Source organism: Nicotiana tabacum, chromosome 6 (genome assembly GCF_000715075.1).
Source record: "Nicotiana tabacum cultivar K326 chromosome 6, ASM71507v2, whole genome shotgun sequence".
NCBI lineage: Eukaryota > Viridiplantae > Streptophyta > Magnoliopsida > Solanales > Solanaceae > Nicotiana > Nicotiana tabacum.
The window spans coordinates 12,372,811-12,388,387 of record NC_134085.1 but is presented as its reverse complement, the minus strand read 5'-3'; the positions used below and the strand labels follow the sequence as shown (position 1 = coordinate 12,388,387).

Genomic DNA, 15,577 nt, shown 5'->3' with positions numbered 1-15,577 from the left:
AATTTGTGGTGGAATATAGGGTAGTGACATATCATTGGTGACAAATATATTCGTCTAAAACAAAGTTGTCCGTGGAGCTTTAGGTCTAGTAGCCTCATTTGTTATCGCTACCTCTTCCACTGCTGATTTCTCTGATGGACCTTGGATACTTATTTGCTTTTGAGCTTGGTTGGAATTTTCTAATTGACCAATTGTCACTAGGGTACTTATATTTAGCCTCTTAGAGATACCAGAATTTGTCGATGAAGATCCAAATTCACATGCAGCGCCTCCATTTGTTGCTGGATCTACAATTGAGACTAACGGCGGTGGAGTTGTTTCTTGCGTTGATTTCTCCATTGGTGGTTGATTATGAGTTACCACCGAGCTTACAAAGGTAGCCAATGGTTTCTTCTTAGGTCGTCCATGTCCTCTGCCTCTCCTTTTCTCCATGGCTGACACAGGCGGCATAGGTTAATTAACGTGCGCTGAGAGCGTGAGGAAGGAGAGCTCCTGAGGCATTTTTACCCAGTGACAAAAGAATTTTTGGCTATTACCTTATTTGAATTTACGGAAAAGTTGCAAATCAGAAAAGATTCCTTTTTTGGTCGTCAAAAGAACTTATATTAATTAAGTAGTAACATTACAAGGAGCTAGTAGAACACTATTACAAAAGGAGTTATCAAATATTGACCCAGTGGATGGTCATTTGCCAAGGCTGATGGGTTGTAGAGCAAATCCATTGCATTGCATGGTTTGATAAAACGCCTGTAGACAGTCCCTTCTTGATCAGCTAATAGTTGAGGTAGCAAAAAGTCTGGTGGCTGAGTGAAGGTAGTTGTAATGTCCCGAGCTTGAGTAATTGAGCCTTGTTGAGCTAAATAATGTGTTGCGTAGTTTTGCTCCCTGTATGTGTGAGTGATGAGTGGATTACCCAGCTGCTGGAGTAAGTACCTGCATTCCATTAGAGAGGATGAATAGTGGAGATTATCATTATTAAGCATTGTTATTACCTCTGTAGAATCCACATTTACTTTCAGTGGTGTGAGTTGATGTTGTCGTGCAAGTTGTAAACCTTGTAGCAAGGCTTTTAATTCCATGCGGAATTGCTTGTTGAGGATGAACCCATGAATCCCATTAAACATTAACCTTCTGAATTCCTGAAAATACCCCCAAGACCATTGATAGTAGGGTTTGCTTTGGCCGCTCCGTCTGTGTTAAGCTTAATTGTGCCCACCACTGGGGGATGCCATTTAATATACATTGGAGTACCTATGTGTTTTGTCAGTTGATCTTTTGGGTTTTGATGAATAAGGTAGTGGAATTCCACTGTTTGGGAAATTAATTGCTTGGTAGAGGGTGGCGGTTTGGTGTATTGGCGATTAAAAACATAGTGATTCCTTAACTTCCAGATGTGTCACACTATGTGAGGGATAAGAGTGACTGATGGTAAGTTATAAGGTAATTCTTTTGCATGTTGGATTATGTAGTGGATTGCTTGAATAGGTGTTAAGAGGTGAGTGTTGCAGTGTTGAATGTAAGGTTCTAATCCTAGTTGAGTTCACATGGCATTTGTGCGCGAGCAGTTGAATTCCTTAACTACAGTACTACTTTGAAGGAGAATTTCTTTCCAAAATTCTCTCCTCCTCCTGAAAAAGTCTTTATTTTTCACGTGCTTAATTATTTTATTATTAATATCATCACGTTTTTCACGATTAGTGTATTTCTTTACAACAACATAAAAAAAGGCCCCACCCCATGCACGTAAAAGGTAACACCGTCATAAAATTTTCCTAAATCTTAATCCAACAACCTTAATTAATCATAATTAGCGTTTCAATAAATATTCGTTTTTCTTCCTTCCCATAATATATACACACACACACCCTTTACGTCGCTAGCTCAAAACGCATCACATCACTTGCTTCCCTTCCTCCTTCCCTCTCCGGTGAGTAATTTTTGTCTCAGCCCCAAATAATTAAAACACTAATCTTTATAATTTCAGATAATCTATGATTTTCTTTAATTACATCTGATTTTTCAAGATTAAGCATATGTGATCATCTTTACGTGTCAGCATTGTGTTAATGCCATTATATAATGTGATTATAATGTTGGTAGAGCCTGTTATTGATTTCTTTCTTTGAAATCAATTTGGGTGCGAATACATTGTAAAAATTGTCGCTCTTTTATGTAGATTCATGGTAAAAGGAGCTTCTTCTTTTTTCAATTTGCTGTGGTAAATTGATTTATTGGAATGTAATTCTGTACTACCATTGATATAATTCTGTTCATAATTTTAATTTTTGATGATTTTTCTTTCTGGGTGAATAGGGTTAGTGAGAAGGAGTGGGGAAGATAATATTATCATACAGTTTAATGTGAAAACAAGATGGTAGGACCAAATTCAAATGGGAATTTAGAGGGGAAGAACAGTATGGAGAATGAGCTTCAGTTATTGCTACTAAGACAGCAACATAGCCGTAATTTTGGCGGCGTAAGGGAGAGTGGAGATTTGAACATAATTAATAGAAGTGGCAGTGCTCCACCTACTGTAGAAGGAGCATTGAGTTCAATTGGAGGTTTGTTTAGAAATCCCAATTTTCAACAGTTTAGTGATAATGGCAATAGTAGTAATGCAATCTTGACGGAAGATGAAATTCGATCACACCTGGCTTACTTATCGTATTATTATTCGCACGAGAACGTTAATCCAAGATTGCCCCCGCCATTGTTGTCTAGAGAGGATTGGAGAGTTGCTCGGAGGGTTCAAGCGGGTGGAAGTGTATTAGGTGGGGCTGAGGGATGGAGGAGAAAGAATTTGACGGATGAAGGTGGTAGTTCATCCTTGTTCACAATGCAGCCTGGTCGGGCAGAAGATGAATTGATAATGTTGAGGAATACTGCTAGCTTGACGGGAGAACTAAGCTCTGGATTTGGTGTTAGGAGAAAGAGTTTCGCAGACATAGTTCAGGTGACTTCTCTTGTCTTCTGCTGGATTATGTACTTCATCCCTGCCCTCTTTATCATTGCTCCGGTAGTCTATTTATGTTCATTCAAATGAATAATGTTGCTGATATTTTGCATCTCTTAATGTGTACTTGTGTTATATATTACTCCCTCCTCCCATGTGGCGGTGTTTAACTCGGAACAGAGTTTAAGAAAGTAAAGAAAACTTTTGAAACTTGTGTTCTAAAACAAACTATAGATATTTGTGTGGCTGTAAATCAATTCATTAAGGGTAAAGTAGAAATTCTAAAGATAAATTGTTTCTAAATAAGTAAAGTTGACATTCTTTCCGGGACTGACTAAAAAGGAAAAAGTGACACATAAATTGGGACTAAGGGAGCAATATTCTTTTTGCGTTTGCTTTGCTCAAGTGTAGTAGTCAAATAAAACTTCTTTTCATGAATAAGTATTCTTTAATTATCAGTTATAAAACACAGTGAATAGCATAAGATGATAGATGCCATTTTGAAATCGCAATGTCTCGGGAAATCTGTTTATATGCTGAAAAGCATTAAAAAGAAAGCGGTCCCAGTGTATGTATTTGGTGTGATGCAATTAACTAAACTAGGCACTTGTGATCATTGTATTCGAAGATATGAACATTCATAAAAAGAGATATCAATCAAGAAAAGTTAAATGGACGCTATGAACATCCCTCTCTTGATATTTTCTGAAACTTCTAAACTAAAATGAGATTTTCGTTACTCAGGAAGGACTCGACCGAAGTGCATCCCCATCAAATCATCTAGCACATTCAGCAACCACAGAATCTACAGAGGCATCACATACTGTCAAAGCTCCCCCAGGCTTTTCTGGAGTTAAAAAAGTTCAGAATCCCAAGCCATGTAGCCCTAATTCTTTTGCACCTGCCATCGATCCATCTTTGAGAAGAAGTATTCCTAGCTCAAAGGGACTTAATGGTCTTTCATCTGGGATGAGTGCAGTTGCTAATGCTACTGTCTCTTTCTCCGGCTTAAAACTTCACTGTGATGATAACCTGCCGCTTCAAAGGAACGTACCAAACAGTCATAGTCAGAGTTTGCAGCAACAGTTAATTGAAAAGTCTGAAGCTGAAAAATTGGCTGCTATGACTAATTTTTCTGGTATTGCAAGGAATAAAAGAGTTGTAAATGACCTTGCTGCTTCTACCTTTGACCTTAATGCACATAGGAATTCCCTTAGGGCGCCGCCTTCTAACATTCTTCAACTCCAGCTGAATTCTTCTGAGTTTGCAAGTCAAAAAGATTCTAAAGCCCTGCAGCAAGTTGATTGTACTGGATATGTACCTGGTGGATATGTGTATAAGCAGAAGATGGAGGCATTGAATAGCAATCTAGGTAAGGATTTCAAACAATTAATGGGTTTTTTTTTTTTTAATCACTAGTGCTTTTCTAGCTCAAATTGTTCAAAATCTTTCAGGTTCTAGTTTAAATGGTGTCAGGGGGAATGGTCGGCATTCGAAGAGTGAAAGCAAGGATCTTGAAAAATTGTATCTTGAGACGTTGCTTGCCCAAGAGGAGCAACAGCTTCAATCATCCCTTCTATCAAATTATGGCTGCTTAAGTGATTGTTATTATGGGAATCATGCTTTTGGCACTGGTATACCATGTCAAGGGAATAAGATGGCAAATTCTTCACACTTGACAATTGGATCTAGAAGTCATATGTACCAAAATGCTCCGCTCAGCCAGATTCCTTCTGTCTTAAGTAATTCTATTGAGGAATCTGCTTTTTCATGGCATTCAAAGATTGTTGCTGACATGGATGGAAGGTTTGCACCGTCTCTACTCGACGATCTCAAGAAGAAGAATAGGTCCTTGGAACTTATGGATGTTGTTGATCATGTTGTAGAATTCAGGTTTGGCATAATCTCCGCATTCTAGGCACTCTATTGCTTGTCATTTGTATTCCTCTAAATTTATCTACTCCTCTTACTCAGCACTGATCAGCACGGGAGTCGATTTATTCAACAGAAGCTGGAAACTGCCAGTGTCGAAGAAAAGATGAAGATATTCCCGGAAATTATTTCTCATGCTCATAGTCTAATGACTGATGTCTTTGGCAATTATGTTATACAAAAGGTATGTAATGTCATAATCTTATAATGATCTAGATGAATGTTATGTTGATGATGAAATTGTTTGTTCATCATACAGTTTCTTGAGCATGGCACAGAGAGTCAAAGAAAGGAATTAGCAAGCCAACTTATTGGTCACGTTTTGCCTCTGAGTCTACATATGTATGGTTGCAGAGTAATTCAGAAGGTTGATCCTTATGCTTTCCTCTATAAAAACAACTTCATTTACTCTCAGCAAATGTATTTGCATAGGGTCATGTCACATGCGTTGCATAGTGAAGTGTATTATCATAACTCTTAATCTGTCTATTTGTTCAGAATGATGGCATACAAATGCACTTTTTATTCATTCTTTGAATTAAATGCAGCAGATACAGTGGCCAACTTGTTTTGTGCTAAAGCCATGAAAAGGAATAAAAAGAACTTCTCTGTAGCTTTTTTTTCCCTTTGAAGTGGTGCTTACGCACTTCTACTTGAATGGACCAACTCTTTAGCATTTATTCGAGGAAGAAAAGAAGGGTTAAGCCACATATCCCTTCCTGCCTTCTCTTGTATGATAGATCAGGGTTGATTACTTCTGGCTATGTTTCGAAATGGACTATTCTCTGAACTTCTTGCTTGCACTTCCTCAGATTTGAGAATCAACCCTTAAATTAAAGTTCAGATATCAGTGAACATTTTAGAATCCGTACACAAAAGGATTAACCAAAATCTGATTGTGAAATCATTCGAAGAGTGTGACAAGGAAAAAGTGTGGAGGTGGACGAAAATGGGTTAAAGGAGGACGAGAGAGACAGATGTTTTGCTTTTGATGAGTTTATAAAATATTTTATTGTATATGATGTCGAATTAATATGAAGACGAGATAGATTATTAAACACAACCGCCTAATATTTCACTCCTTTGTCCCATTTAACATGTTGTGTGATGATCATAGGCTTTGGAGGTCATTGATGTGGAACTGCAGAGTCAAATGGTTACAGAATTAGATGGCTCTGTAATGAAATGTGTTCGTGATCAGAATGGTAATCATGTTATCCAGAAGTGCATAGAATGTGTTCCGCAAGATCAAATCCGCTTTATTACAGCATCCTTCTTTGGGCACGTTGTGTCTCTATCTACTCATCCCTATGGCTGCCGTGTAATTCAGGTTTGGATAATTTATTTTCTTGGTAATTTGATTTGATATTACAGTCCCTTTGATCACTTTCTGTCTATCTGTTGTCAGAGAATCCTTGAGCACTGTGATGACCCAGCAACGCAACAGATTATCATGAATGAAATACTGCAGGCTGTATGTACTCTAGTGCTGGATCAGTACGGGAACTATGTCGTTCAGGTACTGCCTTTAAAAAGGGATTTTCTTTCTGATACGCTATCATAACTTGACATCTGCGCCCACTAAATCAGTCCTTTTACAGATATTGTTATGCGGAGCCTTTTTATTTGTTCTAATATTTTTGTAGTTGTTTCCTGTCTGCCGCTTATCTTTTTGTAAGAAGCCGGATATGATGTTTTATTTGTGAACTTAAAATATCTCTCTGATGCTCATAGATTTCCTTGGTGCCCCAAGGGAAGGAGAATAGGGTGTGAGGTAATAGTTTGCAGCTGATGACATTTTTGCTCACACGTCTGTTTTCTTGATCCCATCTCTTCCTTTACATTCTATACTTCTCTTTTAAGATATATGCAACGAGAATGAGCAAATAATTCTCAGAAACAGAAGTGAGGCAAATTAGAGGTAGTATCTACTTATGTGTACTGGAAATTCTGGGGCCTGCGCAGTTTCTGATTAACATGAGGGTTGGAGAATTCCTTTGCACTGTTTTCCATTTCTGGTTTTCTAGGTAACAGTTTTCCTTGTCAATTAAATGATCTCCGATTTATGGGAGGGACAAGGACTAGAAAAGTAAACTAAATCTGGAAACAATACCAATGATTTCCTTTGACAATCTACAACCTAGCCATGGATGTCTTCAAACTCATATATATTGATGACATTGTTACTATGCGACATGACACTTTCCTATTGCATATAGGATTCTTCTGTGGATATTGCTTTAAATTTATGTCTGCATATATTTCTAATAATATATGTGTCAACTTCTATTTGCTGCTAAAGTGATTACGGATACGTAATTTCACTAGGGTATCAATTATCACTTTTTTCAGTAGTATTAAAGTCTGAAGTAGATAGCGTGAATTTTTTTGCTTTCTGTATTATAAATTATTCTTCCATTTTGGGTCGTGAAGTTCATCTTTCCTTTTGATTAGCATGTGCTGCAACATGGTAAACCACATGAGAGGTCTACTATAATAACCAAGCTTACTGGACAAATTGTGAAGATGAGTCGGCATAAATTTGCTTCTAATGTCGTCGAGAAGTGCTTGGTATTTGCCAGTCCAGAGGAACGTCAGATCCTGGTGAATGAAATGCTTGGTTTGACTGATGAAAATGAGCCTCTACAGGTGTGTGAATATTCTATCTTTTTAATGGATCAATCTCTAACATGCCCTTATAAACCTGAAAGAGAAATTATCAGTGTTTTGCTGCACAGACCCCTTCTCACTGGATATCAATTTTTTAAAAATATTGGTAGTATACAAGATCATTGAACTTAACTCCTCCTCTTGTATGATTTTTAGGAGTCTACTAAGTCCAACATATATATTTTTAGTGTCATTTACAATACGGGAAAATTGCACCTCTGGCCCTTGATATCAACAAATTCTTATTTGGTCCTTATGATATATGGTTATAGACATTTAACCTTCAATCGATTAAAATGTGCACTTTTGAATGTTCATTCAATTCTAAGCTATTGTTGAATGTGATGATGTCCATCTCATTGAAGAAGTATTAGGCATGTGCCTAATAAGAGTTTTCTTTGGTTTGGTAGCCAACCTTGTTGACTTGGTTTGGTTGGTAGCCAACCTTGTTGAATTAGTTTGGTTTGGTAGCCAACCTTGTTGAATTTCTTTGGTTTGGTAGCCAACTTTGTTGAATTGTGAAAAGTGTGTGTAAATTGTCAAATATTGTAGGCTTTAGAGGGTGAAGCTTTGGCTATAAAAGGAGAGCTTCAACTCTCATTTCTACACACCAACAAAGAGAGAAAGAAAGAGTGAGGTTTCACAGACAAGGTATAAGAAAATAGTCTGTGAGGAAAATAGAGAGTGAGCGATATTGTAGTGAGGTGGGAATATCAAAAGAGGGTTATTTCTTTTGAGTGTTGTAGTGGTCTTTGGAGTATTTACCTCCGACCTACAAAGTGTAAAATTCCTTACTATAGTGATATCAGTTGCTCCTCTCGGGGTCGTGGTTTTTTCCCTTATTCAGAAGGGTTTTCCACGTAAAAATTTTGGTGTCATTGTTACTCTTTTATTCTTGTTAATTACCGTATCTCGGTGCTACATTATTATTCCGCTTTATTACCGTGAATATTATTTTGGTAAGGGGTTTATTCCCAACAACTGGTATCAGAGCACAGGTTCTGCTCGTTCACTAAATACTATTCACTGTCGGTAGTACTATACTTGGTGAAAAATAAAAATGTCCGGAGTAAAGTACGAGGTAGCAAAATTCAATGGAGATAACGGTTTCTCAACATGGCAAAGAAGGATGAGAGATCTGCTCATCCAACAAGGATTACACAAGGTTCTAGATGTTGATTCCAAAAAGCCTGATACCATGAAAGCTGAGGATTGGGCTGACTTGGATGAAAGAGCTGCTAGTGCAATCAGGTTGCACTTATCAGATGATGTGGTAAATAACATCATTGATGAAGACACTGCACGTGGAATTTGGACAAGGTTGGAAAGCCTATACATGTCCAAAACGCTGACAAATAAATTGTACCTGAAGAAGCAGTTATACGCCCTACACATGAGTGAAGGTACGAATTTTTTGTCACATTTAAATGTGTTTAACGGACTAATCACACAGCTTGCCAACCTCGGAGTGAAAATCGAGGAAGAAGATAAAGCCATCTTGCTATTGAACTCGTTGCCATCTTCGTACGATAATTTGGCAACAACCATCCTGCACGGTAAGACTACTATTGAGTTGAAAGATGTCACATCGGCTCTTCTACTCAATGAGAAGATAAGAAAGAAGCCTGAAAATCAAGGACAGGCTCTCATCACAGAAGGTAGAGGCAGGAGTTATCAAAGGAGTTCGAACAACTATGGTAGATCTGGAGCTCGTGGGAAGTCAAAGAACCGATCCAAATCAAGAGTCAGAAATTGCTACAACTGTAATCAACCAGGTCACTTCAAAAGAGATTGCCCAAATCCAAGGAAGGGCAAAGGTGAAACCAGTGGCCAGAAGAATGACGACAACACAGCCGCCATGGTGCAAAATAATGATAATGTTGTCCTCTTTATAAATGAGGAAGAGGAATGCATGCACCTGTCAGGTCCAGAGTCGGAATGGGTGGTTGACACAGCGGCATCTCACCATGCCACACCGGTAAGAGATCTTTTTTGCAGATATGTAGCAGGTGATTTCGGCACAGTGAAAATGGGTAACACAAGTTACTCAAAGATTGCGGGGATTGGTGACATTTGTATCAAGACAAATGTCGGATGCACATTGGTTCTAAAGGATGTGCGGCATGTACCTGATTTGCGGATGAACTTGATCTCGGAAATTGCTTTAGACCGAGATGGATACGAGAGTTATTTTGCAAATCAAAAGTGGAGACTCGCTAAGGGATCATTGGTGATTGCAAAGGGAGTTGCTCGTGGCACGTTGTACAGGACAAATGCAGAAATATGCCAAGGTGAATTGAACGCGGCACAAGATGAGATTTCTGTAGATTTATGGCACAAAAGAATGGGTCATATGAGCGAGAAGGGATTGCAGATTCTTGCCAAGAAATCACTCATTTCTTATGCCAAAGGTACAACTGTAAAACCTTGTGACTACTGTTTATTTGGTAAGCAGCATAGAGTCTCATTTCAGACATCGTCTGAAAGAAAATTGAATATACTTGATTTAGTATATTCTGATGTTTGCGGCCCAATGGAAATTGAATCAATGGGCGGTAACAAATATTTTGTTACTTTTATTGATGATGCTTCACGAAAATTATGGGTTTATATTTTGAAAACCAAAGATCAGGTGTTTCAAGTTTTCCAGAAGTTTCATGCTCTAGTAGAAAGGGAGACGGGTCGAAAGCTAAAGCGTCTCCGAAGTGACAATGGAGGTGAGTACACTTCAAGGGAATTTGAAGAGTATTGTTCAAGTCATGGGATCAGACATGAAAAGACAGTTCCTGGAACCCCACAGCACAATGGCGTAGCCGAGAGGATGAACCGCACCATTGTGGAGAAGGTGAGAAGCATGCTCAGAATGGCTAAACTGCCTAAGTCATTCTGGGGTGAAGCAGTTCAGACAGCCTGTTACCTGATCAATAGGAGTCCATCAGTTCCGTTGGCGTTTGAAATCCCAGAGAGAGTCTGGACCAACAAGGAGGTGTCCTACTCGCATCTGAAGGTGTTCGGTTGCAGAGCTTTTGCACATGTACCAAAAGAGCAGAGAACAAAGCTGGATGATAAATCTATTCCCTGCATATTTATCGGATATGGAGATGAAGAGTTCGGGTACAGACTGTGGGATCCTGTAAAGAAGAAGGTCATCAGAAGTAGAGATGTAGTCTTCCGAGAAAGTGAAGTTAGAACTGCTGCTGATATGTCAGAAAAGGCAAAGAATGGTATAATTCCTAACTTTGTTACTATTCCTTCTACTTCTAACAATCCCACAAGTGCAGAAAGTACGACCGACGAGGTTGCCGAGCAGGGGGAGCAACCTGGTGAGGTTATTGAGCAGGGGGAGCAACTTGATGAAGGTGTCGAGGAAGTGGAGCACCCCACTCAGGGAGAAGAACAACCTCAACCTCTGAGGAGATCAGAGAGGCCAAGGGTAGAGTCACGCAGGTACCCTTCCACAGAGTATGTCCTCATCAGTGATGAGGGGGAGCCAGAAAGTCTTAAGGAGGTGTTGTCCCATCCAGAAAAGAACCAGTGGATGAAAGCTATGCAAGAAGAGATGGAATCTCTCCAGAAAAATGGCACATACAAGCTGGTTGAACTTCCAAAGGGTAAAAGACCACTCAAATGCAAATGGGTCTTTAAACTCAAGAAAGATGGAGATGGCAAGCTGGTCAGATACAAAGCTCGATTGGTGGTTAAAGGCTTCGAACAGAAGAAAGGTATTGATTTTGACGAAATTTTCTCCCCCGTTGTTAAAATGACTTCTATTCGAACAATTTTGAGCTTAGCAGCTAGCCTAGATCTTGAAGTGGAGCAGTTGGATGTGAAAACTGCATTTTTTCATGGAGATTTGGAAGAGGAGATTTATATGGAGCAACCAGAAGGATTTGAAGTAGCTGGAAAGAAACACATGGTGTGCAAATTGAATAAGAGTCTTTATGGATTGAAGCAGGCACCAAGGCAGTGGTACATGAAGTTTGATTCATTCATGAAAAGTCAAACATACCTAAAGACCTATTCTGATCCATGTGTATACTTCAAAAGATTTTCTGAGAATAACTTTATTATATTGTTGTTGTATGTGGATGACATGTTAATTGTAGGAAAAGATAAGGGGTTGATAGCAAAGTTGAAAGGAGATCTGTCCAAGTCATTTGATATGAAGGACTTGGGCCCAACACAACAAATTCTAGGGATGAAGATAGTTCGAGAGAGAACAAGTAGAAAGTTGTGGCTATCTCAGGAGAAGTACATTGAACGTGTACTAGAACGCTTCAACATGAAGAATGCTAAGCCAGTCAGCACACCTCTTGCTGGTCATCTAAAGTTGAGTAAGAAGATGTGTCCTACAACAGTGGAGGAGAAAGGGAACATGGCTAAAGTTCCTTATGCTTCAGCAGTCGGAAGCTTGATGTATGCAATGGTATGTACTAGACCAGATATTGCTCACGCAGTTGGTGTTGTCAGCAGGTTTCTTGAAAATCCTGGAAAGGAACATTGGGAAGCAGTCAAGTGGATACTCAGGTACCTGAGAGGTACCACGGGAGATTGTTTGTGCTTTGGAGGATCTGATCCAATCTTGAAGGGCTATACAGATGCTGATATGGCAGGTGACATTGACAACAGAAAATCCAGTACTGGATATTTGTTTACATTTTCAGGGGAGCTATATCATGGCAGTCTAAGTTGCAAAAGTGCGTTGCACTTTCAACAACTGAAGCAGAGTACATTGCTGCTACAGAAACTGGCAAGGAGATGATATGGCTCAAGCGATTCCTTCAAGAGCTTGGATTGCATCAGAAGGAGTATGTCGTCTATTGTGACAGTCAAAGTGCAATAGACCTTAGCAAGAACTCTATGTACCATGCAAGGACCAAACACATTGATGTGAGATATCATTGGATTCGAGAAATGGTAGATGATGAATCTCTAAAAGTCTTGAAGATTTCTACAAATGAGAATCCCGCAGATATGCTGACCAAGGTGGTACCAAGGAACAAGTTCGAGCTATGCAAAGAACTTGTCGGCATGCATTCAAACTAGAAGACAGTGCTACCTCCTCTGGATGAATGAGACTGGAGGGGAGATTGATGATGTCCATCTCATTGAAGAAGTATTAGGCATGTGCCTAATAAGAGTTTTCTTTGGTTTGGTAGCCAACCTTGTTGACTTGGTTTGGTTGGTAGCCAACCTTGTTGAATTAGTTTGGTTTGGTAGCCAACCTTGTTGAATTTCTTTGGTTTGGTAGCCAACTTTGTTGAATTGTGAAAAGTGTGTGTAAATTGTCAAATATTGTAGGCTTTAGAGGGTGAAGCTTTGGCTATAAAAGGAGAGCTTCAACTCTCATTTCTACACACCAACAAAGAGAGAAAGAAAGAGTGAGGTTTCACAGACAAGGTATAAGAAAATAGTCTGTGAGGAAAATAGAGAGTGAGCGATATTGTAGTGAGGTGGGAATATCAAAAGAGGGTTATTTCTTTTGAGTGTTGTAGTGGTCTTTGGAGTATTTACCTCCGACCTACAAAGTGTAAAATTCCTTACTATAGTGATATCAGTTGCTCCTCTCGGGGTCGTGGTTTTTTCCCTTATTCAGAAGGGTTTTCCACGTAAAAATTTTGGTGTCATTGTTACTCTTTTATTCTTGTTAATTACCGTATCTCGGTGCTACATTATTATTCCGCTTTATTACCGTGAATATTATTTTGGTAAGGGGTTTATTCCCAACAGAATGTAGGCTATGATGAAGGATCCATTTGGAAACTATGTTGTGCAGAAGGTTCTTGAGACCTGTGATGAGCAAAGCCGTGAATTAATTCTTTCTCGCATTAGAGTACACCTTAATGCTCTCAAGAAATACACTTATGGCAAACATATCGTATCTCGTGTTGAGAAGCTCATAGCAACAGGAGGTCAGTAGCCTTGTTTGTCGAAACTCTCTGAATATGCTTACAATAAGTGCCTTTTGACACACATTCTTCAAGCTGCTTCTCACAGCTCTTCATTATGTTCTCTTTTCCAGAGAAACACATAGCTTTATTGTTGAATTCTTCTCGAGGCAATCCAGTTTTGAAGAATTGAAGTTACTACTTATAGTGTACAGCTGACAAGCATGGTGGTGTCTTGACTTCTAAAAATGATCTTTTTTCGGCATTTGCTTTTATGGGAGGCTGATAATAGTTTTAGTTGTAAATAAGCAGCATTCCGATTAATGCTTCTGCCTGAATAAGACTCTACCTTTCTTAATGTAAATACCACTGTAAGTATTTACATGAAGAGAGAGGGCCATGGCTGTTCTGCCATTTTTTGCTGTAAAGATTTACGTTGTCTTAACAACTGTAAATAAAGTGAGTGTTAAATTTTGATGGTCAATAGTCACTACTATCTTGGAGCAGAAATTTTTTCATAGTATATAAGGTGAATACGTCGCGTATTTCTTGTAATTTTTTTACAGGTAATTAGATTATATAATTCTTATTTGGATATTGAGTATAAGACCTGCTTAGAGAATCATGATTTGCATAAGAAAATCAGTTAATGCAAGTAGAGTATTTTAGAACAATTGAGGGATACACAGCTTGATTCGTTATCTATATGTTTGTTTCTTATTTTGTTATTTTTCTTTTTGTTATCCAATTTCTGCGCTTAATGCAATAAAAGACGTACCAATACTTCAATTTCTGATAAATTTTTATCTTACATGTATAACTATTCAATTTTATTTTTTTTGATGTTTTGGTTGAAAATATGCACTTATGGACCGATGATTTGGACCAGCAATGTAATCCAAATGTAAAAATTGCACAAGCGCCCTATTTGGTAGCCCCCATTTAACCTATACCCATTTTTTAAAATTTTTTTTAACTTGTATCTATTTTTTAAACAACTTCAGCCCCCTTTCTCCTCCTCCTTCTCCCAGTGATCTACATATCTCTCCGGAACTTAACATTGATGTAACAATATCTCTCCTTCTGTGGCTTCACTTAATTCCTCAAACCATAGCATAAGGTGACGAGGAGGATGAAGAATAAGCGTTTGCATAAGAACCAAAAGAAAGCTATTGGTGATGGAGCTTTTGTTTGTTTTAGTTACCCATGTAGTACTTCCTTGCATTCCTTTCTTCGATATTGTGTACCTTCATATGTTAGAAAGAGATGTTATTAGCAGAGGTTGGGAGAATGTTTTGAAGCTTGGATTTTGCACTGATGGTTAGAGTTTTGACAATTTGTTTTTGAACCAGACGATATGTTATTTAAGTGATTGAAGCGAGTCCACCCTCGCTTCAACCCTTTTCTTTAGATAGACCATTAATCTTTTTACTCTGAGATTGCATGTCAGTGTTGTAGAAACTGTTAGATCTGGAAGTCTGGATTTTCTATTTGGTTGGACTTTTGGTTTCTGGCAAACATTCTTCAGTCTAGAGCTGAAGTTCGTCAGTTACAAAACAAAAACTCCAGCTCTAGAGCTCTAGAGCTGAAGTTCGCCAGTTACAAACAAAAACTTCAGCTCTAGAGCTGAAGTTCGCCAGTTACAAAACAAAAACTTCAGCTCTAGAGCTGAAGTTCGCCAGTTACAAACAAAAACTTCAGCTCTAGAGCTGAACTTCGCCAGTTACTAGAATGTTGAAGTTTTGCGTGATTGTCTTTGCTACTTCAGCCTCGTATGCTGAAGTTATGCGAAAAAGTGGGTACGCTTGCAATTTTTTTTGCAAAGCGGGCACAAGTTAAAACGTGACACAAAAAGCGGGTATAGATGCAAATGCCCCAATCCAAATTGATTGCAACAATTACTATGGATTTGACGTAAAAATTGCACGGGACGCCCTATTTGGTCGCCCCATTTAACTTACACCTATTTTTTAAATTTTTTTTAACCTATACTCACTTTTTAAATAACGTTAGCCCCGTTTCTCTTCCTCCTTCTCCTCCTTCATTTTCTTCTTCTTCTTTCTTGTGCTTCAAGTGTTGAATCATGGTGAGATTGTAGGCCAATAAGGTAGAGTTGCTGCTTCCACAAGACTCT

At 38.6% G+C, this 15,577-nt stretch overlaps 1 protein-coding gene across 4 annotated transcripts; it reads left to right on the top strand.

Moving 5' to 3' along the window:
- The first annotated feature begins 1,791 nt into the window (after positions 1–1,791).
- On the top strand, positions 1,792–13,966 carry LOC107787228 (pumilio homolog 4-like). 4 transcript variants are annotated; one of them, XR_001648346.2, is made up of 11 exons: positions 1,792–1,927; positions 2,314–2,953; positions 3,698–4,325; positions 4,408–4,846; positions 4,928–5,069; positions 5,145–5,252; positions 6,003–6,215; positions 6,294–6,404; positions 7,340–7,534; positions 13,286–13,467; positions 13,578–13,966. XR_001648346.2 is itself a non-coding variant. In XM_016608769.2 (11 exons), the coding sequence occupies exons 2-11, from the start codon at positions 2,372–2,374 to the stop codon at positions 13,634–13,636; spliced, it is 2,613 nt and encodes an 870-aa protein (XP_016464255.2). In that variant the 5' UTR covers positions 1,792–1,927; positions 2,314–2,371; the 3' UTR covers positions 13,637–13,966. The 4 variants fall into 4 exon arrangements, 2 of the variants coding, with proteins under 2 accessions (XP_016464255.2, XP_016464254.2); XR_012710236.1 differs by having other exon boundaries at positions 13,269–13,467; XM_016608769.2 differs by having other exon boundaries at positions 13,332–13,467.
- Positions 13,967–15,577: the final 1,611 nt, after the last annotated feature.

Excerpts from the sequence above, each read along its gene's own strand:
- LOC107787228 (XM_016608768.2), top strand. The coding sequence starts at position 2,372 with ATGGTAGGACCAAATTCAAATGGGAATTTAGAGGGGAAGAACAGTATG. Across the intron at positions 4,326-4,407 it reads GGCATTGAATAGCAATCTAG|GTTCTAGTTTAAATGGTGTC; the intron begins GTAAGGATTTCA and ends AAAATCTTTCAG. Across the intron at positions 7,535-13,292 it reads ATGAAAATGAGCCTCTACAG|GCTATGATGAAGGATCCATT; the intron begins GTGTGTGAATAT and ends AACAGAATGTAG.